Genomic DNA, 22,737 nt, shown 5'->3' with positions numbered 1-22,737 from the left:
TTTTAATATAAATATAAATATATCCAAAGGGATCCAAAAGAGAAAGAGGACTATGCCCCCATAAGACGGGTCTGGTGGTGGTCACATTGTGGGCACTGAGGCCGCAGGGGTTGCAGGACCAAGAGGGCAAGGTTCACCTTGCGTAGGGATGACAAGCTACCGAGCTTCTAGCAAGGAGCCCCACCAGGGGCAAGGGCCATCCCACAGCCTCCCCCCTCCGGGGTCCCTCAGTTGCATAGAAGCCATCCCTGGCAGCACTAGGGCTGCAAGGAAGAGGGAGCCCAAAACAGCTCTGGGCACAGGCCTGGCTCTGCAGGGTGGGCGCAGCCCTTGTCCCTCAGGACAGGACTCCAGCACCTGGAGTCTCCAGCTCCAAGTGTGGTACAGCAGGGCTGTTCGACAACTCCAGAGGTGGTGGCACTTGAAGAACAGGCTGCCTGAAATGCCACTGTCCCCCCGAGCCATCTCAGCCCAGTGCTGACAGTGAGGGCTGCAAGGTGGGTGGCAAGGCAACCACCCTGCTGCAGGCCCTATCGCTCAGGCCTCCCAGCCATGGTGGAGGTGATGCTCCCACATCCTCATCTTCAAACAGACCCTGGGTTTGTCCCATACCAGGTAGGGCAGAAAGGGGTCCGGGCACTGCTGCAGGGCTAGACCCAGGGCACCACCAGGGCTAGCAAGGGCAGGAGGCCGAGGCATGTCGAGGTGGCTGAGCCCCGCAGTGTCTCCTGGTTGGTCTCAGCAGCTGGTGAGCCCTGGGCACTGGCCAGGCGGGCCTGGGCACTGCATAGCTCATGCAGGTTTCCCTGGAACTGGATCTTGCGGGACTCCTCACGCAGTGACTCCCAGATGGCAGCTGCCTCCTCAGGGCAGCTTGATAAGACCCTGCTGGCACAGGCATGAAAGTCATCCCAGGACCTGGGGAGAGACAAGAAGGTGTGGGGAGCCTGTCAGCCACAAGGAACCACCATCCCTGACCCAGGCCAGCCCCTCAGAGAGGCAAGCCTCCCACTGCCATGCAAGCATCCGGGTGGCTCCTGCAAGCATGGGGTAACTGGGGCCGCATCAGGGCCTGTGGCCCACTCACTTGCAGATGGTATCCAGCTCCTGCACCTCCTGGCCACTCTTCTGTTGCTGCTGTTGCTGGACGCTCTGCACCATGCTGTCCCCCAGGCTGATAAGGCAGCCAGCGAAGCCCTTGTAGATGGTGTCGCATGTCCCTGCCATGCTCACAGGCTCCTGGGTCATGACTGCAGAGGGGACAGAAAAGCCAGCACTGAGCCTGCCCTCTGGAACCCCCCAGCTGGCACAGAGCCACCTTCCAGCTTTACCCAGCAGCAGGGAGAATCATACCCCAGCCAGGTCTCTAGGGCTTCTCTGCAGCATGGATTCGTCCTGCTGTGTGGATGCTCAGTGTCCAGCTGCAGTGCCTGCAGCCCTGGGACTCCATATGGTGTGGAAGGCCCTCTCTTATCCTCAGGGCTGTTCCTCTGCAAAGCTCCTATTCCACCCCATGCCATGCAGGGCTGCTGCCATTGCCCACCTCCAGGTCCCTGTGGGGAGGGTGACACTGGGCTTTGAAATATCATGAGCTGGGTGGGGGTCCACAATCCCCCTTTCACATCTTGCCAGATTCCTTGACATTCTCTCCCAAGTGCACACTGCCAGGCAGCATGAGAGACAGGGCAGGGAGGGGGAACCCAAGCCATTCACACACACAGCCTGATCCAGGCCATACAGTCAGGAATATCCAGGATGGGAAGGTGGAAAAAAATGGCCCTCACTGGCTGTGAAACCTGCAAAAACCCACCTAAGTGCCATCAAAAAGAGGAAAATGAGGAAGCAAGGCAACCACGGGAGACAGGAGGCAGTTGACCTGCCGGGCAACAGGGCCCACCCTTGCTCTGGCTGGGCTGAACCATCCTGGACAAGGGGTCCTGAAGGTAATGGAAATGGAGCCAGCAAACAGCTTCAAAATAGAGCTAGCACAGCTAATGTGAAAGGACTGTGAACCCCTCTCAAGCCCAACCACCAACTCCACAACAAGCCAATTAATACCCTGTGATTAACGCTGGCAAATTAATTTATCCTCCTCAGCCTGCTCTGGGCAGAAGGAAGCAAGCAGTGAAATAATTAAAATATGTCATTTTTTTAGAAGGAAAAAAGCAGCTGTTGGGAGGCCCCAAGCAGTGGTATTCATGTCCTTGCATGGGAGCAAGAGCAAGCTTCTTTGGAGCCCTCAGAATTAAACATTCCTCTGACTGAGTCTTCAGTCCTGGCCTGGGAGCAGAATGTGGCACAATCTGATGATCCTGCAAGTGATACTCCCATTAGCTGTACCCGAATGGCAGCATGATGGCCCACTTTGCTTCGGGCCTCCCAGGATCTCTCCGGAGCCATCTGTCCAGCCTTTTTATCCCCAAACAGCAAAGATTAATTTGTGACTACAACACACACACACAAAAAGCTAAGACTTGACTAGCTAAGCAAGCTGGAGTCCCTGCTCTAATGGAAACCTTCACAAAAGGAAAAAAGAAAAAAGGAAAAAAGAGTACAAGTGCAACTCCAGCTGATTCACTCTGGGAAGCCCAGTTCCCTACTGCGCTCTGCAAGGGATGAACTGAAGGGAATGGCCAAACCCTGGTGCAGGATGGCAGGTGATGGGGCATACCTGGGACTACTGCTAGCACTTCCACAGCCAGGAGAAACCAAAAAAGCACTGTTGTGTGGCTGAGCTGCTCAAAGTGCTGAGTACTTGGCTCAGCTCTGCCCTGGGTGTCCTGTGTGGCAGGATGGTGGATGCGCTATCATGGACAGCATGGAGCTGGGGGTCATATGATGCCTCTGCTTCCTTTCTCCATTTCTGGAGCCCAGGGGAGTAGCCTCACAGAACAGGAGCTCAGAGGAGCATGGAGGTTTGTGGGGCCAGTGCAGACCCAAGCCACTTGGGCTTAGGCATAGCATAATGATGACAGGCCAGATCCAGTAAGGAAAAAACATGGAACATGTGAACCTGAATTGCCCCAACACTGAGCTTTGGGGAACCCCATTCTGGTTTGTACCCCCACATGCATAACACTCCCACAGCAGGTTCGCCCTCAGACCCACGAAGTCCTGCTGCCAGGGTGGTGGCAGGACAAGGACATCACATCAAGACAGATGCTGAGCCGAGCTTGCAGGTCTTGAAGAGCTGCTCCATCTCCAGCCCCTCCAGCTCCCCAGCAGGGACTGGTCCACTCAGGCTCACCAGAACCTGGAAGCTGATATAGGGGGGACAGTGGGCACCACACTGGGACAGGCAGAAATGCAAAAATCTGCTGACACTACATTGCCCACAGCGGCTCCCAGGGAAGCCACAACTGCACTGGTCAGTGAAGGAGGATTAGCTGTCACCAAATTGACACAGATACCTGGGTCCATGTCATGGGAGTCATGAGACTGTCAGAAATGCCATACGTGGTGTACTTAGGAGCTCTGTAATTTGAAGATGACTAAAAAGGCATGAGGACAGTCCCACTGGAAGCCCTGTTGTCTGAAGTGGGAAACCAGAGGGCTGTCAGGCAGAAAGGAATCCCCAAGGGCAACCAAAAGCAGTCTGGCAGCTACAAAGGAAGCCAGGACGTCTCCAGGGAGCCTTGAGATGTGTTGATGGCATCCCATGCCTGTTCCCCTGGAGCAAGGCCCTGAATAAAGCAACTGCAGCTGAGATCAGTACAGGGTTTAGTCTGAAACATCAGCCCATTGTGCAGAACAACAGATGCTCACAAAAACAGGAAACCCCAACAGTATCACCAAGAAAAACCTCTGGTGCTGGGGAGATACCAGCCACATGGGTCACAGATATCACAGGTGTCAACACAATAAACAGGATCTACTGCTCTTCTTCCAGGGCAGCTGGGCATTAAGCACATCAGACCAACCCTGAGGACACTAGCTCTGGAAAAGCTGCTGAAGAGCAGGGCCAGGCTGGCAGGTACAGAGACACCTTCTATCTGCTAGCCAGAGGGATACCTCATGGTCCCTGACATGTTGGGTGTGCTGGGTTTGGGACTCCTGGTCTCTCTAACACCTCAGCTTGAGCATTCCCCTCCACCCTGCTCCTTTGCCGTGAGGTTGGACTGAGCAAGAGGGCAGGTTCAGCGGGAAGGAGGAACCGGGAGCGCGTATCAGCTCTGCTACGCCACAGCAAAACCACAAGGCACAAATCTGCTCCCAGCTTTGGTAGGGTCACACAACAGCAGTGGTACCCAGAAGGAGCCCCAAGGGAAATACAGATGGAGCCCAGGGTGCTACAGAGCATCCCCGGCCTTGGAGGGAGCACCGATGCACCTCTCCTGCCTCTGGGGAAAGGCCTATTTCGCTCGCTAGCCCCAGACACAGTGTTCGCCATGCTCTGTGCAGCACTGGACTTCAGGCTCCATGTGCTCCTCTTCGGGGCAAGAGCATCAGCTGGGTAATGCTGTGCCCAGAGCCAGACAATTTCCATCCTCAGCTCTAGAAGGAATGGGAGAACATGGAGACAGCAGGCTGGCACAGGCAAGGTGTGGGATTTGCCTGCTTTAGCAGCTCCAGCCTGCAGGAGTTGCTGGGGTGTCCTCCAGACCTCTGGTGAAAGAAAGTGGCAGGGGTAGTGAGAGCGGCCAGGAGTACAGGGTGCTGGCAAGAAGGGCTGGTTGGGGCCACCAGTCTAGGCAGGAGAGTCAGAAGATGCAAAGCCACCCTCAGCTCAGGGACTGTCCTGGTTCGAGCAGATAGGCACTAGGGCAACGGTCCAAAGATACTTTTCTCACTCTCCAGCATTGTGAGACAGCACGAGACAGGGTGATCGTTTCAGCCCCACGCAGCCAGGAGCACCACACTGCACCGGAAAAGCCACCAAGGCACGCTGCCCCCCAGTGCTGGGGCGGGACAGGACAGCAGGCCCAGCAGCACCTGGGGGGCAACGGGCAGCCGGTAGGCAGCAAAGCCGAATGCAGCCTCCCGGCTGGAGGGAGGCTTCCTCCACCAGTCTATCCCAGCGCCGCGACGCTTTGGGGTCCAGAGCCGCCACCGCCCCGGCAGCTCGGCTCCAGGTCCTCCAGCTAGGAGGCAGTTAGGGCTCTTTGGAGGAGGAGCTGCCCGGGACCGCAGCCAGCGAACAGCCCCGAAGCTGCCCCGCACGGAGTGGGCCCGCTATTCCCGGCGCGGCGGCACTCACCGAGGTGCAGAAGCAGCGGGCACACGACACCCAGCAGCCGCCAGCAGCTGCAGCCCATGGTGCGGACGCCGCCGCCGCCGCCGTGTGCGCCCCGCTCCGCAGCCACGGGCGAGTCCCGCCGCCCCGCCCCGCCCCCGGCCCCGCCCCGCTCGGGGATCCCGCCCCAGCCCCGCTCGGGGATCCCGCCCCCGTCGGCAGCGGCCCGCCCGCTTCCTGCGCGGGTGCGGCCGCAGCTTCCCCTCAGACGCAGCCTCCCACGCAGCAGCGCGAGGCGCGCGCAGCGGGGACGGCCGGGGGATGGGGAGGGGGGAGGGGGGAGGGGCAACCGGGCAGGGCGCTTGGCTGCCTGGGGTGCCCAGCTCGCTGCCAGGAGAGGCACAGAGAGCTGAGAGACGCTCCACCAGAAGGAGGGGAACCTGCTCACACCCTGGGAAGGAGAAACTGCTTTCTGCCCTCTCCCCTGTTCTCCACCTGGTAATAATCCCTCACATCTCTTCTAACACCAGTTCAGGCAGAGGAGTGCCCTGCGTATGCCTGGTTTCAAAGGGCATCACAGGCCCTGCCAGTCACTGCTTGGGGCAGCAGGCCATGCCTGGTGCTGTGAAAGCAGAAATTAATGAGTTTCTGCTGACAGCAAAGCACCACCTCTAATGGCGCATCCCAGCTGTCCTAGAAATGAAAAACACTTTTATTGAAGTGTCCAAAAGAGCTCAAGCATCAACTTTGGAGCTCCCTCAGAGCAGACCTGGGACAGAGGGCATCTTGCCCTCTTGCCTCCAGCTCCAGACCAGACAGCTCTTCAAGTCACTTCACACACTCCAGCAGTGGACCTGTTCCTGCCTTGGCACCTCCTTCCCCCAGGGGAACAGAAGCAACTCCAGTAATTTGTTTTTCTCAAAAAGTTGTTTGTTGTTTATTGAATTCTTCTTAATGTTATTTCAAAAAAAAAAAAAAATCAAAATTTAGATAAGAAGAAAAACCCTGGTGTAAAAATCAAAACTAAAGGAAACATCTGATCCATAGACATGCTCCAATACAAACAGAACCAAAGGCCCTGAGGGGCTCTTGTAGCTTGCTGCTTCCTGACCATTCCAACCCAGAGCACTTCCTCAGCTCACTCTAGAACCAGAAAGACATGCATGCACAGCTCCATTGCCCATATCTGCCTGGACTGTGTGGGAGCAGCTGTGGCTGTGCAGACCTGGAGTTAGATAAAACCTCTCTTCCTCCTTAGCTGATATCCTTCCACCTACTCACCCTGCAAGGGAGCATCTCCCTCTGAAGAGGGTTTTCAACTCCTTGACTATGGTACAAGTTTTTATCAATGACGAGTGCACATCCCTACAGCCCCCTCGCTCAGGCTCAGTGCACACCTTCCTTCTCCTTTGCTCATGGCCACAGACTCCAAACTAAAGGGCTAAGAAATCCACTGGCTTCTGCTGAAAGCAACTTGGACTGCCAGCTAGGCCTCAGGGATGGATGGGCAGGTGAAGAGGAGACTTAACTCTTCAAAACAAGGCTGTTCAGGAAAATAAGCCAAGTGAGTGTTCAGTGATTATTTGGGACTATACACAGATGGCATTTGCCTTAGAGACATCACACACATGTTGATAGATTTCCTGGCAAGAGCTCTTAACACAAGCCATACATGGTTAGTTACTACTGGATCTGCTGGGTGGGCTTCCATGGAGCAGCCCACAAGATAGCGAGGTTCTCTTAGCTCATGCCAGGGGTGACCAGGCCCTGAAGCATTATCATGAGGCGACGGGCAGGTTTGCTCAGCGTGTTGTGCGGCTCCACCTGCAGAAACTGGAAGAGCTTCTGCCGCACCTGGTTCATGACAGATCCCATGTGGTCTCGGGTAATGGGGTCACCGTGGTCCAGGTGCATCACTGCTTCCTCCAAGTAACTGAAGGAGAGAGACCAGGTTTAGAGCCAAACTCAACATGTGATCCCAGTCCAATTCAGTTCATTTTAGTGCTGAAAATAAAATTCTGTCCCCCATCTCAGTGCAGTAAGTTCATTCATTAGAAAATAAATGTTATTGACTTCTAGCAGAGTCCAGCTATGCGTTCTTCAACATGCAGGCATAGCTTCCAGTCTGCAGACATGCAACACAGCCTGGCTGCCTGAACCAAGCAGGCAAACAGCATGCTAGAACTCCCTGGATAGAGGAAGGTGGTACTTAGCTACAGGCTATTCTTGGTAAGAGTTTTGTAAATACTTTCTTTGGTAGCTTTCTAGCATAAGCAAAACTAATTATTTGACAGTAAAAACCCTTTCAGCAGTGAGGTTTACTTCATGTAGGGATATATTTAAGGTCTGCTTCCAATATAGCTGTGTCTATGCAGGAAGGGAATGGGAAGAGGAAGAATTTTACCAACAAACTAAGTTCAGATAAGACATAAATTTTCAAATCACACCCAGAAAGTAAGCCCATTTTGTCACTGCAAGAGATACTCACTAACTGGCCAGCTTGAACTCAACAACAGTGGCTTTAAATCTGATTATCAGCTCTTCTGTAACTCAAAGCCTTTTTCCATCTTTTTCTAGCTTGAGCTGCCTTCCCCCCATGCTAAACTGAGTTTATTAGAACTGGATTTAAGACATTTTCCATGAAATCCATGGTCAAAACCTTCAGGCAACTTAACAAATTAGTTTTTCAAGACAGATAATAGGACTGACTCAAAACCTAAAATTGTCCATGGCTAGTACCTGCACAGTCACTATTTTGTCACAGGAGCATCCAACAGACGCTTCTTCCAGAAGCTCCTGCTGCTCCTCGCACTGAACCTCTCTGGCAGTCATGATGAGAAACCACTAGCACAAAGTTCAGTAATGGATTAAGAATTAAGAGCAGAGCAAAGTTACTCTGGGTATTACATTATCCACTATCTCTCCTTCTACCTCCACATGGGAATTGCTCCTTGGTTACATGATATTGCTGCACAAACTGCAAATGATATTTAGAGACTACAAGACTAGGAGTTAACAGTGTCTACAGCTAGGAACCTATTCACTTCTACCTTTGGGCAGCAGAGCTCCCTGTGGCAATGCCTAGATCTTCTTTCAAGACTCAACAGTTTGTTCAAATGCCAGTAACAGGCCATAAAAGTTCTAACCTTCATTGAAGCACCACCTTACACTTACATGTAGTGAATTTAAAGCCAGAGCCAGGAATGCGTTTGCATAGGTTCAACTCTGGCTCTGTGATCATACTCACTTCAGTTTCAGTTCCGTACGAGTACCCAAATCTGAGGAAAGCTGCTGAATGAGAGACAGGAGCACAGGCTGGGACAGTGGGCATGGATGTTGGCCAAATACTTGCTGAGGATCCACAGTCTCACATACATACAGGACCAGATTGAGATCAGCTGCTGTTAGAGCCTGCAACAAAGATACGGCCAGAAATGCAGAGGAAACGACAGATGAGGGACACAGTACAGAGTGTAAGAGAGCTGTCTGTTTGAGGACAGCTCAATGGCTCACCAGCCTGCTCTGGGAGCAGAAGGCTCTGCAACCCATGCTGTATATGCAAGCAGGACAGTGTTTAGGCTGTCAATCAAAGGACACCTCCATTTGCTCTAAACTGAAGGGAGGTAACAGACCACAACCAGACACAGGAGCAGGATACAGTCAGCAAGGACCAGGGCCATGTTTGCACTCCCCTGTCAGTTCACTGGCACAGCATCACTCCCTCTTAGCAGTGGAGTTGTATGAATTGTAGCAGGACTACATCCACACTTCAGGAAGCTCTTCTCCCCAGTGCAACCCCCAGCAAAGCAGAGAAGCTTTTTGCAAGGAAGCTTATGTACCTGCTGGAAAGCTTGATTGAGGTGTCCCTGCTGCAGTAGCTGAAGGATGTGAGTTTGTTGAGACTGGAAGTCCAGATGAGTAGAGGGGATCGGAGTCCCTGCCGCTGAACGCATTGCCTGGACAATGCTTGAGGTGACAGCTGCTTGCTGCTCCTTCATAGCCAGGCTCACTTCTCCTTTAATGACTCTCTGCACTTGAGCCAAAATAGACTCCTGCATGCTAAAGAAAAAAAAAAAAGAAAGAAAAAAAAAGCCCACAAAAAAATAAAAAACCCACCCAAAGCATTTTTGAAAATGAAGAGCTGAGGGACTACATTGCTCAAAGCTTTTATTAGTGAGGAAGAACAGAAAGAACATAGGTTTATTTCTTTATGTGGCTTCCAAAGGGTTCAAAAACTGCTGAACCACAGGTACCTAGAACAAGCTGCACAGCGAAGCTGTATGGCCAGTGACACAGCCCCAGGGGCATATGCCAATGGTGCTGGGGTTCTTTGTGAGAAAAGGATGTTCTATGGAGCTAATTCTTCCCTTATATTTTTTCCCCTAAATCTTCACTGAATCTGACTTCCAAGCAAGGCTACTAGGCTCTCCATTCATCCTTGAATAGACATACATTTCTACATTAACTATATGCAGCTTCCCAGTTTGCACCTTTAAAATAAGAACAATCTCCTTCCCTGAGCCTGTAACCTCTGCATAGATGGCTAATTCAGAGTGCAGGCTCTGTTGCTATATGTTCCCCCAGGATAGGATCCTCCCCTCTTACCAAGAGGGCAAAAGATCAAACCTGCCCTACTGCAGCAGAGTTAGAATAGCAAAATTTCCCTGTGTAAAACCCATGCAATGAGACTGGCATTTAGTCTGGTATCTTTCCTGGCAAGTCTGGTCTGTGTTGAAGACTCCTAACACACACTGACATTACTGACATATGTTCTAACAGCTTAAAATAGACAGTAGCATTCTGCCCTGCAGCCAGTCTTAATGCCAGTCAGCCAGTCACCAGCTTCATGGCGTCAATGTGCTGAAAGGGATTCAGCACTGATGGGATTCTCTCCTGAAACCAGGATGGCCACACAAAAATTACTGCAGAACAAGTGGGAGGACAGAACAGCCTGCAGAAACTATTTGTATATGCATAAAGACACACAATAAAGAGGAAAAACCTAGAGGAGACCCAAAGATCATTTTGGAATAGGGAGGCTAGGCATATTCAAGTGTGCTTTTGGTCTGCATTAGGCCTCCTCACCCTTCCAAAATGCACATGGGACAGTTGGTGGAAAAGCAGGGCCCATGCTCCTACGGGCAGCAGAGATTCAGCTGGTCATTAGAAGTATTTTGTGACCTTTGTTTTGTGCTTCATAGGGCAGCAGTTACACCAGCCCACGCGTTTTTTTGTCATACTGTTCAAACAAGGCTAACAAGAAGCCCTATAGCATTTGTGGTAAAGGATTTACTGCCACAAGTGAGCAGGGAGAAGTTTTGTCTTGCACATGTACATCTCTCACTGACATCTCTTTCAACAAGCCTAGCTGCCAACTTACTTGCCCACAATAATATGCAGCTGATGCTGGACCTCAGCATGGACACTGGCCGCAATGGTGGAAGCCAGTTGTTCAGTGGTGCTCTGGAAAGTGCCGATAAGCTGTCGAAGCTGATTCAGCAGCGGGTCCCGGGTCTCCTGTTCTCGCGCTTTCTTGTTCTTCATGTGAGTCTCAAGCTGCTGGATATCTGCAACAACCAAAAAGCTTCCCAGGAAGATGTTCATGCCATCAATGCTGTGGAGATGGTCAGGGCACAGATCCACTTGCCAGGCTCTACACATTCCCCAGCAGGATCAATAACTTAGCCAGTATTCAAGAGCATGACAGCAGGGAGCAGAATCCACAAGCCTTGCTTTGGGCAGTGTTACATATTAACGTAGAAACCCTGCTCCCATTCTCCCATCAGTGTTACACGACACAGCAATAATGCCAAGGGTTCTTTTTTGACAGGTTCTTTATAAAGACTGTTCAGGGCAAGATAAAGACGGGGGTGAGGGTATGTCATACACAGTATGGGTTATGATCTGCATTAGTGATGAGTTGAAAACCAATAAAATTATTAAGGGAAAAGAGGAGGTACATTTCTGACAAGAGGAGATGTCTGCAGAGATCACAAAGTTGTATTTTAAAATATTTTATGAAATGGCTTGATCAAAAGGCAGAAGAAAAAAAGTTCTAGGTACTTATAGCAACCTTGGGAGACTTGTGAGGAGGGGTGGGGGAGTATAAAATAAACAGTAGCTGGACACACTCTGCATATCAAGGGACAAAAGAAGTCCCTGTGCCAGCAAGGAACCTTCTCCAGTTCTATTACACCTCTGAGAGGATGGACCATCTGTAGGAATGCTACCCTCTCCACGCTTCATTCTCCTGATGTCAGATTGAGACAGTCCTACAGCTGGGCTTCACTGTTCAGAGATGAAAGCATAGGTCCACAGAAACAGGAAAAGTATTTTGCTGCACAGACTACAAAGACCTGAGGTGTATCCCTGTTCTTATATCAACCTCTACAAAGATCTCCTCTCTTTTCCTCCTGTTTCTGAAGCATGAAAAGCAGTGTGTTTTCAGACCATGAAGAAGGGCTAAGAGATTAAACAGCTACTAATGAAACAAGGCAAAGGCATCAAGCAAAGGCCATCTTGTAAGCCAGTAACACAAATACACTGTGGAGAGAAAACACAGAAAAGAAAACCTACTCACATTCCTGTGTGCCCTGCTTGAAGGTTTCATTGATTTGCTGGAACATGGACTGGCAGCTCTTCTCAAAGGCGGGCAATACGACACTTTGGAATGCTTCCCTGTATGCTGACTGGATCGGTCCTTGCAGGATATCAGCCGTTGCTCTCACAACAGCATCTGTAAGGTTCTTACAAGCACACACAGAAGAGGCTCCAGAGAATTAACAACATCCTGTATCCTGATGCAGGACAAAGATGTGAACGAACATTGTACATCCTTGCAACACACACACACACACACACACCAGAAAAGATCAGTCCAGTGTCAGATGCACATGTTTCCTGAGCAGCTGAACTCTTTCCATTGACCAAGCTGCACCACAACTATGGCAGGCAGATAACCTGCCTGCTGACAGACTGTCCAAGAACATCATGGCTTCCCTATAGCTCAGGGAAGCCAGCAGAGTCATGCTGGGCTCTTTTCCTCTTCCCCAACTTCCCTCCCACAGCTCACCATTCCCTCTGTCAAGGTAAGCTAGGTTTTGCTCTCTAAGTAATGGAGAAATGGAGAACAGAGTGGAGAGCAGAAGAGCAAGTCAAACTTTTACCACTTGGCTGACTGAGACAGTCCTAAAAACCAGTAATGAAAAACTACTCCAGTACTACTAGCAGTAATGAGAATCTTGATTCCAGCACAAAATGAACAATTAGTAAGTTAAAGAAAGGTCTAATGAGGTAAAGGAGGCAGGAGACACAACTCTCCTACTCTCCTGATGAGGCCAGAGAAGAGCTTTGTTTGATCACCAGCCACTACACAGACCTCAGATCCATCCAGAGAAACAGGTGAGGCGAAGAGGTAATGAGGAGTCATTAGCCAGGGGGGTGGCAGCTCAGTGTCCCCAGAGAAAGTTGCAGTCTGGCTCTCCTTACCTTTGATTTCACTAGCTTGGTGATATTCTCTTTCAGTGTGCCCTCAACAGCATTGAGCTTCGTGGCAATAGTGTTACTTAGCTGGCCAGCAATAGGTTCCATGCTCTTAGAAATGCCTAGACACAACACAAATAGTCAAAGTTGAAGCTCTAAGCCCAGAGGCAAACTTCAAAACCAGAGAAGGGAAACAGAATCAAACTCTTCCTAGAGGTGTCAGATGATACAGCAAAGGGCAACAGTCTCAAACTCTGGCTTGGGAAGCTAAGATTGGACATTACAGAATCACAGAACAGTTGGAGATGGAAAGGACCTGTGGAGACCATCTGGTCTGACCCCCCCCTCCCCCAACCCACTCAAGTAGCATCAGCTAGAGCAGTTGCCCTGCCATTAGGAGAAACTTTCTTTGCCAAGAAGGTGGTGCAGCCCTGGAAGTCACCAGAGAGGCTACAGAATCTCCACCCTTGAAGATTTTCAAGGTTTGTCCAAAGTCACAGCTGACTTGATCTAGAATTGTGGGTAGTCCCTCTCGCAAGCAGAAGGGTGGCCACTAAAGATTCCAGAGGCCTTTCCCAGCAGTATTTCTAGGAATCCTCCCTTACATGGAAGAAGTCTGTGTTTCAAGGAAGGGCAAACACAAGTTTAGGCTTGCTTCAATCTAGTCTCAACACTTCTAAACTCACTGGCCTCCTTCCGTCACAGAAAGGAAGGACAGACTCCAAAACCTTTGTGCTTTTAACAAAAGGTCATACCAACACCAAAAGGTATTCCCAAAAGCTATACTTCTGGGAGCCTCATATTCCTTCCACCCCTGCACTCATCTCAGACTGCTGTGTGGCCCACAACAGCTCAAGGTGCACGGACTAGTCTTCCTATAACTTAACTCCTATTTCATATAGCGCCAGCATTTCTATACAGCATGTTTTCAATCCCTACTGGGCTAATTGTGGACATCCACCTTCAAAATCCAGAAAGTAACACTTACATTGGGGTACTGTCTTCTTCATCTCTTCACGAATGGTTCTCTCCAGACGATTACACACTGCAGTGGAGAGGGACTGAGAGAGCTGCTGAGAAAGATGCTCTTGGAGCTGTCCATTGCGCTGCTGTCCTTCCGTCAGCACTCTATCTAGTCTCCTCTCTAATAAGTACACACATTAAGGAGCACAAACAACAGATTTCCTCTGCCAGCAACACTTTCGTCTTACAGAGATGCATACTACCCTCACCTCCAGAGGCTCTATGAGAGTGAATCTGCAGTGCGGATGAGAGAGGGGTCCAGAATGTGACTGATGTGTCTCTGTCAATAACAGGATTCTGTCAAACAACCAGGATGAGAAAAGAGCTCTGGAGGAAAATAAGGCTGTAGTAGAAAAGCCAAACAGCAGAGAGAAGCTTAGCAGCAGTGCTCCCTACAGAAACCAAGAAACCTAATAACCATAAAAAGCAAATAGGTAAAAGCTTTTCTATGGGATGGAATTGGTGGACACAAGTGAACCTACTGCAGGGGAGTGAACACAGCCTTCATAAACATTAGCCATACTTCATGGAGCAACTGTATTCTCCGATGGGATCAACACACAGATAAAGATGCATGTGCAACCACAAAACCAACCAACCACAAAACCAACCAACCACAAACACCCTTTTTCCTAGCTCTCCTACCAAAGGCTAAAAATAAAATTGGCTATCACAGAATTAAGAGGTAAAAGATCTTCCAGTGAATTAAGAAAGGGATAGGAGGAACAAACAACAGGAATACACAGTCACTTTCCAAAACAAGAGGAGCTTATAAGTGAGCTACACCATGAGCCTGTGTTTTTCAGCACAAATCAGCTAGAAACAGAGATGGCAAAACTTAAACTATTCACTATCATCAAGACTAAAGCTGACTGCAAAGAACAAAGATGGATACCTCAGTATTTTCTGAAAACAAAATTCAACTGCTGGCATAAATCAATGTACGTATGACATTGTGAAAATAGAAAAAAGGGATTCTAATACTGCATTATAACTCTACACTGAACTTCAGGGGAAAAGTAAATGAGTTATCTATGAAAATATCAGCCTCATAGTCTAAATGGAAAATCAAGCTGATCATCAAGAAAAAGAAGTCATTGTAGAAATCTACGGTACACCAACATCTTACATGTAGTAATAGTTCCTCTATCTTTTATAAAAATTAGAAAAGGTACAAAGCAGAGTAATATGGATTGTCAGTTAAGAGTGCCTTCAGACAAGACATGAAATTGGCTAGTCTCCCCTCAACAGCAGAGTCGGAAGTGACAAAACCTATAGTAGCAACAGACATACAAGAACTGATTACTTGCAACACAGTAACTAGGCATGAAGAAATGATCAGATAGTAGGCTCGAAAACAACAGAAGAAACCACTTTTCAGACAACACATAAGGGACCTATGGACCTCAAAGCCACCAAAAGTATATATACAGTAGTCAGATGCAATTTCTGCTTCAAACGAAAGGAGGACAGGACCATGAACACATTCTTCTGCAACTGGCCACTACCTAAGGTAAGATAATGTAGTAGGTACACCTTTAGTCTACTCCAGCATTACAACGCTTGAGATCTTAATGGGTAACTGGAAGACTTTAGTGGCATGGACAAAAGAGCAACTCTTCTCATTCTGTTTCTGACTTGCTTGCCCTTGAAAAGGGATAGAGATCAGTCAGTGATTGAAATAGTTGCACTGCAGCCAGGCCTTCTTCTAATGTGCCTATGGCCCACACTACTAAAAATCTTCGAACTTTTTTAGCTCTTCTCATGTCTCACTTGTCTGGCAGCCCTCCGCTGTTTCATTCTCAGGCAACATTTGCAAACACCTGAGTAATTTTAACATTTTAGGTTAAAGGGCCTGAAGGAAAGAGAACATTTTCTCTGCAAAGCAAGTCCAAAATACCTGACTTGTGCGATGCACACCCACAGAAAGTTTCCTAGGAAGGATACGCTCCTGCTCCTGCTGGGAGTCAATCACCCTCTCCACATGGCCCATAATGGAGCTCTGAATGGCATCCAAGTGATCCGTGAGTCTCTGCAACAGCTCCATCTGGTTCTGACGCAGCTCAGAGAGCTCCCGCTGTTGGCTCCTCAATATGCACATCAGCTCATCCTGGAACTCTGGTGTCACCTGTGGGTGGAGAGGACAGGTACTCAATTCCAACAAGATCAGAGGTCAATCAAGTCAAGATTTCTGCTAGGAAGTGAGTTATGCCATGTGCCAAGGACAGAGCAGAAAACCAGGCCAACTTAATGCCTAAGACTATCGTCCTAAGAAATAAACTAATAATGCAAAGTACATGAAATTCCCACACAGAATTCACAAATGGCTGCTCAGAATACGCTAAAGTGTTTAGATTCAAGATTCCCTTCAAAGCTCTGGCATCTAAAAGAGTAGGACAAACCAGATCCTATTTACTTTCGGACACATACTGAGAAAGAGAATTTAGGACTCTGAGGTAAACAAGGGCCTCAAATAGTTTAAAAAGGGAGCTGTGCAATCACTGGAGTAATAAGGAGCTTCCCCAGAGAGCTTTCTCAGCTCTCTTGCATGTTTAGGAATAACCAAACAATTGGAGAAGTACAAATCTGTAGTTCACAGAGTCTGTTCATCTGCTGAAAAATCTTAAGGTGGCATAAGAATCCAAGGACAGTTCAATGAGTGGATGTAACTCATCTGAGAGAATTTTCTGCCCAATACAAAGGTGCTATCAATGGGGATAAGAAATTCCAGGAGGCTGGTTCCATTCTGATCCTTTCTGTGTTGGAAACAGCTTGTCCTGCTGCTGATGCATGCAAGTTGTCTTGGGAAGGAAGAAGAAATGAGTAGTGGAGTTTCAGATGAAATAGGGCTTGTGAGAACACAGAAATGCAAGCTGACATTCCAAGGTACAAAGGAAGACATTGTTCTAGAGAACACTGAGTAGCTCCTTCTCAGCTGCACAAGTCATAGAACTGAGCAATGCTAAAAAACCTTGCAATTTCAAAAACCTGCAATTTCAGCCTGCCCAAGCAGAGTAGGTGCCCTTGGTAGCTGAAGGAACCAGGATGGTCTTTCCTTCAAGCCTTTGGTAAGCCAGTAAATAGAGCTGGAGCATCAGGTCTTTGGGATGGACTGCAGAATTAGCTCTGTAACTCACCTGGTTGTTAGATGATCTTGGTGACTGGTTCACATCCCTGGAAATAAAAATAAAAATAAAAAAGTAGTAATGTAATTATGTCAATCACCTGCTATAATTATCCAAATCCTCTGCCAAAACAGACCACACACTTTATAGACTATGTTAGATCTTACACTTCAGCTGATGTATCTGTTTTGCCTAGTATAACATGAGAGCTGCAGGAGATGATGCAAGCCCAAACCCTACAGCACTGCGACTCCATCATTTCCATTATTCACAGGCTGTACAGACTGATCCCTTCACAGGAATGCTTGCAACAAATGGCAGAAATTTTTACCAAGCCTTAATAAGGACTGCTACAAAGAAGAATGCACGCTAATTTTTCAGCCTTGTCCAAATTCAAAACCAGGAAAGCCATTTAGACTTTAGAAGGTTTCCTGATATTTCACAAAGAAAAACCTAGTACTCATCTGTTAAATATAAAATTAATGAGTTTCAAATCATCTAGAATGACTCCAGCTCTCAAGGCAAGGAAACCACTGATGCCTTCCAGCATAAACAGAATAAACACTGATTCAGTGACACTGGGGGAGCTGTACGAATCCACACCTATGAACAATCAAACATTATCAAAAGGACAGTATGCATTTGTAATTCACATACTACATTCAGTTAGCTGGTTAGAAAGGATCGAGGCAGGATAAAAGAAGGGCATTTCTGAGGCTGAGAACTTCTTGGTGTCACAGAAAGACTACAACAAAAACTTAATGCCCAAATCCATGTTCCTTAAGACCTATGTAGCTAGAGCGCCAAAACAATGGCTCCCACAGAGCCATTGGAGCACAAAAAAAAAAAAAAAAAAAAAAGGAGAAAAAGGAGAGAGAGCGAGAGAGAGCCATCTGCTATGCTACTTCTTTCAAGTTAATGCAAACAGACTGATCTTGCCATGGGCAGATCTTTCTAGTCATCAAGTTTCAATTACAAGACATTCACACAGCCACGTTTAGAAACACGCAAAAGCAGCAAGCAGTAGCAATGGATAGATATTGTCAAACAAGGTCCTGTGCCAGCATCCACAAGCCAACCAGAAATCAAGAGCATGTTAAGCTATATCCACAGCATTGTAGTTCCAATGATGCCTTCACTGGAACAGGCAAATGTATCCAATGTCCCCAGCAGTGTGCAACAGTGATTTTCCTTCCACAAATTCTTTGGAAGCCCAGACTAGAGCTTGGACCAAGTTCCAGCTGGAAAGGTAGGACAGATTCTACTCCCCTACCCACAAGTAAAAGCCAGTGTCTGAATAGTCAACAACGCTTTCTGTGTAGTTACTGTCACTTGCAAATGGGGCAAGGTTGGAAACACATGACCACAGCACAGCCTTAGACCCCAGTCTCGTTGCTAATGGCTATATCAGCTTGTGCTCCTAAACAGCTGCACCCACAGCCATCTGTATCCTATCAAGCCCAGCATACCCGTCATCTTTCTTGCCCTTCCGTTTTAGCTTTGGGGAAGCCCGAGGGGATGCCTTGGCTTTCCAGTCCTTCACAGGCAGCCTCTGCGTAGATGCTTTGGCACCAAATCCACCTGATGTAGAAGCCAAACTTGCAACTTCATCATCATGGTCACTATGAAGGAACAGCAGGGGAGAGGACATCACTTGCAATACTGGACAGCATTAGCCTTCACTAAGGCAGAAGGGTTCACACTCTGCTCTGCATCCACACATGTTCAGAGTCACTTTGCTACGAATTCCTGCCACTTTGATCTTTAATGCAGAGACCAAGCTCAGCCCGGCCTGCTCCATTTTGATCCAGGACTGCTCAGACTGCGATTCAGGGCTGCATGACAGGACCTGAAGAGCCTCTGCATTACAGAGGACTGTGGATCAGGCAGTGTAATAGAGTTTGATGCCTGTTCTTGCTGCAGACACACCCTAGCACAGAAGCCCTGTGATGTAACGGCTGATCCAGTGGGGGAACCCAAGCATAGTGTATCCTGACAGCTTTACAGACAGAAAACACCTCATGCAGCAAGTACTGCAGTAAGAAAGGAGAATCAGATGGAGCCTAGGAATTGCATGCAGTCCTTGGTACCTCAGACTCTCTCAGCTGCTGGCCAGCTACACGCTTTGATCTGAATTGAAGCATGGATTACAAAAAAGCCCTCAGCTGCCAAGCAAGGCTAGTCTGCCATGCACACAAAATGTGGCTTTTGGTTGGCTTATGATAGAGTAAAGATAGCAAAACCAGGAAGCTGTGACTTCTGAGGTAATCCTGCTACCTCACCTTAAATACAATATTTCAATACTGGTCCCTTAATAAGTTTATACTGGTAATTAATCCAGGATTGGTTTATGCTCTTATGAGCAGCACAGTTAAGCCTTTCCCTACAGGGGATAAACTGGACAGCCTCCAGAAGTCCATCTCATGATCAGCTGAAGTCACTGGACATTATGGAAGTTTGACTGCATATACATATTAAGTCAGGAGACAAAGCAAAGACATTCACCCCACACGTGAAGGCTTGCTGGGGACAGAAGCACGAACGTAGCCTGAACTGAGTTCATGCAGGGCAGGAGAGGGGGCTAAGCACTCTGGTACCTCTGTTCTGCACTAGCATCCTGGCTGTCATGTTGCAGCAGATGGTAGCTGTGTCGGTGATGGGATGAGCTCTTGTGTTTTTCTTCAACTTCATCCCTTGGGCTAGAGGAGGAAAAAAAGAATGAAAATACGATCATGAAAGTCTCCTTCAGCTGGATATTTGCTTACTCCTATTGCTATTCTCATGGGGCATACTGTTAGCAGGTCTATAAATCTATTTGCATAGATCCAGAGAGCAGCAAGTGTTTGGAGATACTAATAAGAACTACTGCATACTTGTCTTTCGGAAGGGACAAGCACCTCAGCTATGCTTCAGGCAGTAACCAAGAATAATCTCCCAACAACCAATCATGCAGAAGAAGTAATCCACCACTCAAAAGAGGCTGTTCAGTGCATGTCAGCAGATATCATCATCTTAGGCTTTTTTCTTTCCTTAAGCAATTCTGATCAATGGGGCAAAATTCAGTGCCACTCAGTTCTCCTAGCCTTTTGAAGAGAGTAGCAGGAAGCATGACAATTTGACAGCTTAGCTCTGCCAGATAGGCTAGGACTGCAGTAATGAATCCAGTCAGAGCTTCATAAAGGTTTTCAGAGCAAAAGACTAGGCCTATTTAAATTCAATATGTAGCAAGATCATTGAACAGAAACAAATACTTATTACTTTCAGGCAGGCTGCTGGCTAACATGTCCAGTCAAAATACATACACATACATATATATATATATATACACACACATGTATGTATGTATGTATGTATGTATATGTATTTTTTATATATACATTTTATATACATATACTTACATACATATATATATAGAGAGAGAGAAACATAGAATTGGTAAGGTTGGAAGAGACCTCTGGAGATCATCTAGTCCAACCTCCATGCTCAAGCAGGGTCACCTAGAGCACGTTAGACAGGGTTGCATCCAGGCGGGCCTTGAATGTCTCAAGAGGAGGAGACTGCACAACCTCTCTGGGCAACCTCTTCCAGTGCTCTGTCACTCTCATGGTGAAGAAATTCCCCCTCACGTTCAGGCGGAACTTCCTACGTTTTAATTTTTGCCCATTGCCTCTCGTCCTGTCACACGGGACAACTGAAAAGAGTTTGTACCCGTCCCCTTGACACCCTCCCTTCAGGTGCTTGTACACATTGATAAGATCCCCCCTCAGTCTTCTCTTCCCCAGGCTGAAGAGGCCCAGCTCTCACAGCCATTCCTCATAGGGCAGATGCTCCAGCCCTCTGATCATCTTCGTAGCCCTAAATATATATTTTTTATATAGCTGGGAGCAAGTGAAATATCTCAGATCCAAAAATATCTGATCTGATATTCTCTTTTGAGAAATCCTTAAAGAATTCAGAGAGTGGGATTGAGGAGAGTTGGAAACTCCCTAAAAAAAAAATCTTTTCTGGACTTTGAATTATGAGCAAAAGAAAAAACACAGCATGAAGACAGAGCCTCAGTGCTCTCCCCAGAGTCAACAGAACCAAGACTGTTTCTGAAGCAGTATCCTCAGCTGAAGAAGCAGAGAGGTAGGCCTTTCTCTTGTAATTCTGGCAGGGGACAGCTCTGGATTGTTAGACAGACAACACTGACCCTCCCAGCCTGCTACAAGGGTTCAAAAGGGAAGTGTTTACTGCCTCCCAGGGTGTATACAGCCCTGGCCTAGAGAGACTCAGGGGATGGCAGATCCATTTTGCGGTTCCAGTCCTGCTGGAAGACACAGACATTAATACTGCAATGAATCCTAGCACTGCCCCCAGCAAAAAAGTTTGCTTCTGATAAGCAGGCAGATGTGATGCTGCCTCAATCTGCATGCCTACTCCACAGCGACATTATCATTCATTTCCTGACTTTTAAAGCACATTTTGTCTGATTTCTAATGCTAGCTACACAAAGCCAATCACACAAAAGAGACATACAATTAACCTATAACTAAACTTGCCAATTATGTGCTAACTGGTTCCTTCAAACAAGGGCCTACAAGGGGATCATCTGGAGTAGAATTTAGCTTGCACTGGATTTGTTTCAGAAGTGTTATTAAAAAAAAAAAAAAAAAAGTCTCCATTCTCGGGAGAACATGAAGGCCACTAAAGTGGATATTTCACCTTGTTAAAAGAGATCCCTTGAGCTGAAAGGGGTCCAAGAGGGCGCACACAATCAGAGCTCAGTTAGGAAGTTTAGGACACAGTATATATAAACCAGGCACACAGTAAGTTTGAATCATTGAGTTTTTCAAGGAAAATGAGGGATGGGAAACTGTTCTAGCTCAACTGCAATATAAGGGCTTTTCATCAAGCTAGCAACCCAGGAAGCATCAAGAAACTGTCCCAAGACAGACACATCCAAGTGATTACCTGTCCGCCATGCTGTTCCTAGTTTCTCTGGTTATGTCAGGAGCTGCTGGCCATGGCTGACTCACAACAGTGTCAGAAGACGCATCTTCCTGAGTTAAAGCAGTCTCCAGTAATGATGGAGCATTCAGTCTGTCCACCTCTACTTGAGCCATGTCCAAAGAGTGGTGGCTGTGATCAGAATTGTGGCAGTTCCTCGGAGACAGCAAATGCAAGGCTGAAGCAGCTGATGCCATACTGTCTGCATGATGACTGGGCTCCAGCACCTCTGCAGGGAGCCCAGACGGACCAGCTGCAAAACTGCGTTGCAAGGTCTCAGAAGCAATCTCTGGGATATCTTGGGACATGGCTGTAGAAGCAGAGGAAATGACATCTGGCGAACGTTCACGGGTGGGAGAAGCCTGAGGCACTACCAAGGGCTCCACTTCCTGCAGTTCCAGAGCTAGAGAGGGGTTGCCTGGTGTGACCTGAATTCAAAATAAAATACCATAAAATAACATCAAACAAGAGCCTTCAGCCTTTGCAGTCATCCCAAGACACCCTGGCACCTTTCACCAACTGCTAAACAACTGCCCTAACACCAACAATCACCCTCTGAAGACAGCCAGGCTGTATTCTTTCCTCATATACCTGCCACCTAAAGTGTTCAATAGACGGAAGGGCTCCAAGACTTGTAATGAGACTGTGCACTATCACCTTCATTTGCTTCAGGATCCCTCCAATTTCTCAATGCAAAAGCAGCATGTTTTTTTCAACATCTATCATCTACTTGCAGAAACATTTACCAATTCTTCAGCACATAACCCTCCTCCCACCAACACTCTCCTTAAATCAAAGGAAATCTTGACTAGCATATAAAGGAATACAGAATTAAACTCAAAATTATACCATCTCCCAGCAAGGCCAACAACACACTTAACTGAGTTCTAGTTTGAACACACTTCCAAAAGAAAACTTAACACTGGTTCCATCTCCCTGATCTGC

General features: G+C 47.9%; 2 protein-coding genes across 4 annotated transcripts in view; both read right to left on the bottom strand.

Moving 5' to 3' along the window:
* On the bottom strand, nucleotides 1–5,295 carry NRN1L (neuritin 1 like). Of its 2 annotated transcripts, none has more exons than XM_062586574.1 (3): nucleotides 5,198–5,295; nucleotides 1,088–1,250; nucleotides 1–918 (listed from the first exon to the last, which is right to left on the bottom strand). In XM_062586574.1, exons 1-3 carry the CDS (start codon nucleotides 5,253–5,255, stop codon nucleotides 651–653), a joined length of 489 nt encoding a protein of 162 aa, XP_062442558.1. In that variant the 5' UTR covers nucleotides 5,256–5,295; the 3' UTR covers nucleotides 1–650. The 2 variants fall into 2 exon arrangements, with proteins under 2 accessions (XP_062442558.1, XP_062442559.1); XM_062586575.1 differs by lacking the exon at nucleotides 5,198–5,295 and adding an exon at nucleotides 1,354–2,033.
* A 1,443-nt stretch (nucleotides 5,296–6,738) lies between these two features.
* Nucleotides 6,739–22,737, bottom strand: part of EDC4 (enhancer of mRNA decapping 4) — a 38,916-nt gene continuing 22,917 nt past the window's right edge. For both annotated transcript variants that reach the window (XM_062586530.1, XM_062586531.1), the window contains 12 exons: nucleotides 21,757–22,220; nucleotides 19,401–19,502; nucleotides 18,273–18,425; nucleotides 16,816–16,852; nucleotides 15,626–15,806; nucleotides 13,644–13,799; nucleotides 12,662–12,777; nucleotides 11,754–11,919; nucleotides 10,554–10,740; nucleotides 9,013–9,232; nucleotides 8,421–8,584; nucleotides 6,739–7,106 (listed from right to left, as the gene is read on the bottom strand). In XM_062586530.1, coding sequence (XP_062442514.1) covers nucleotides 6,914–7,106; nucleotides 8,421–8,584; nucleotides 9,013–9,232; nucleotides 10,554–10,740; nucleotides 11,754–11,919; nucleotides 12,662–12,777; nucleotides 13,644–13,799; nucleotides 15,626–15,806; nucleotides 16,816–16,852; nucleotides 18,273–18,425; nucleotides 19,401–19,502; nucleotides 21,757–22,220 — 2,139 coding nt within the window. In that variant the 3' untranslated portion in view covers nucleotides 6,739–6,913. The remainder of the gene's footprint in view (nucleotides 7,107–8,420; nucleotides 8,585–9,012; nucleotides 9,233–10,553; nucleotides 10,741–11,753; nucleotides 11,920–12,661; nucleotides 12,778–13,643; nucleotides 13,800–15,625; nucleotides 15,807–16,815; nucleotides 16,853–18,272; nucleotides 18,426–19,400; nucleotides 19,503–21,756; nucleotides 22,221–22,737) is intronic.

The sequence above is a fragment of the Rhea pennata genome, chromosome 13, assembly GCF_028389875.1.
Source record: "Rhea pennata isolate bPtePen1 chromosome 13, bPtePen1.pri, whole genome shotgun sequence".
Lineage (NCBI taxonomy): Eukaryota > Metazoa > Chordata > Aves > Rheiformes > Rheidae > Rhea > Rhea pennata.
Note: the sequence above shows the minus strand (reverse complement) of the source record. Positions and strands in the feature narration are given on the sequence as shown.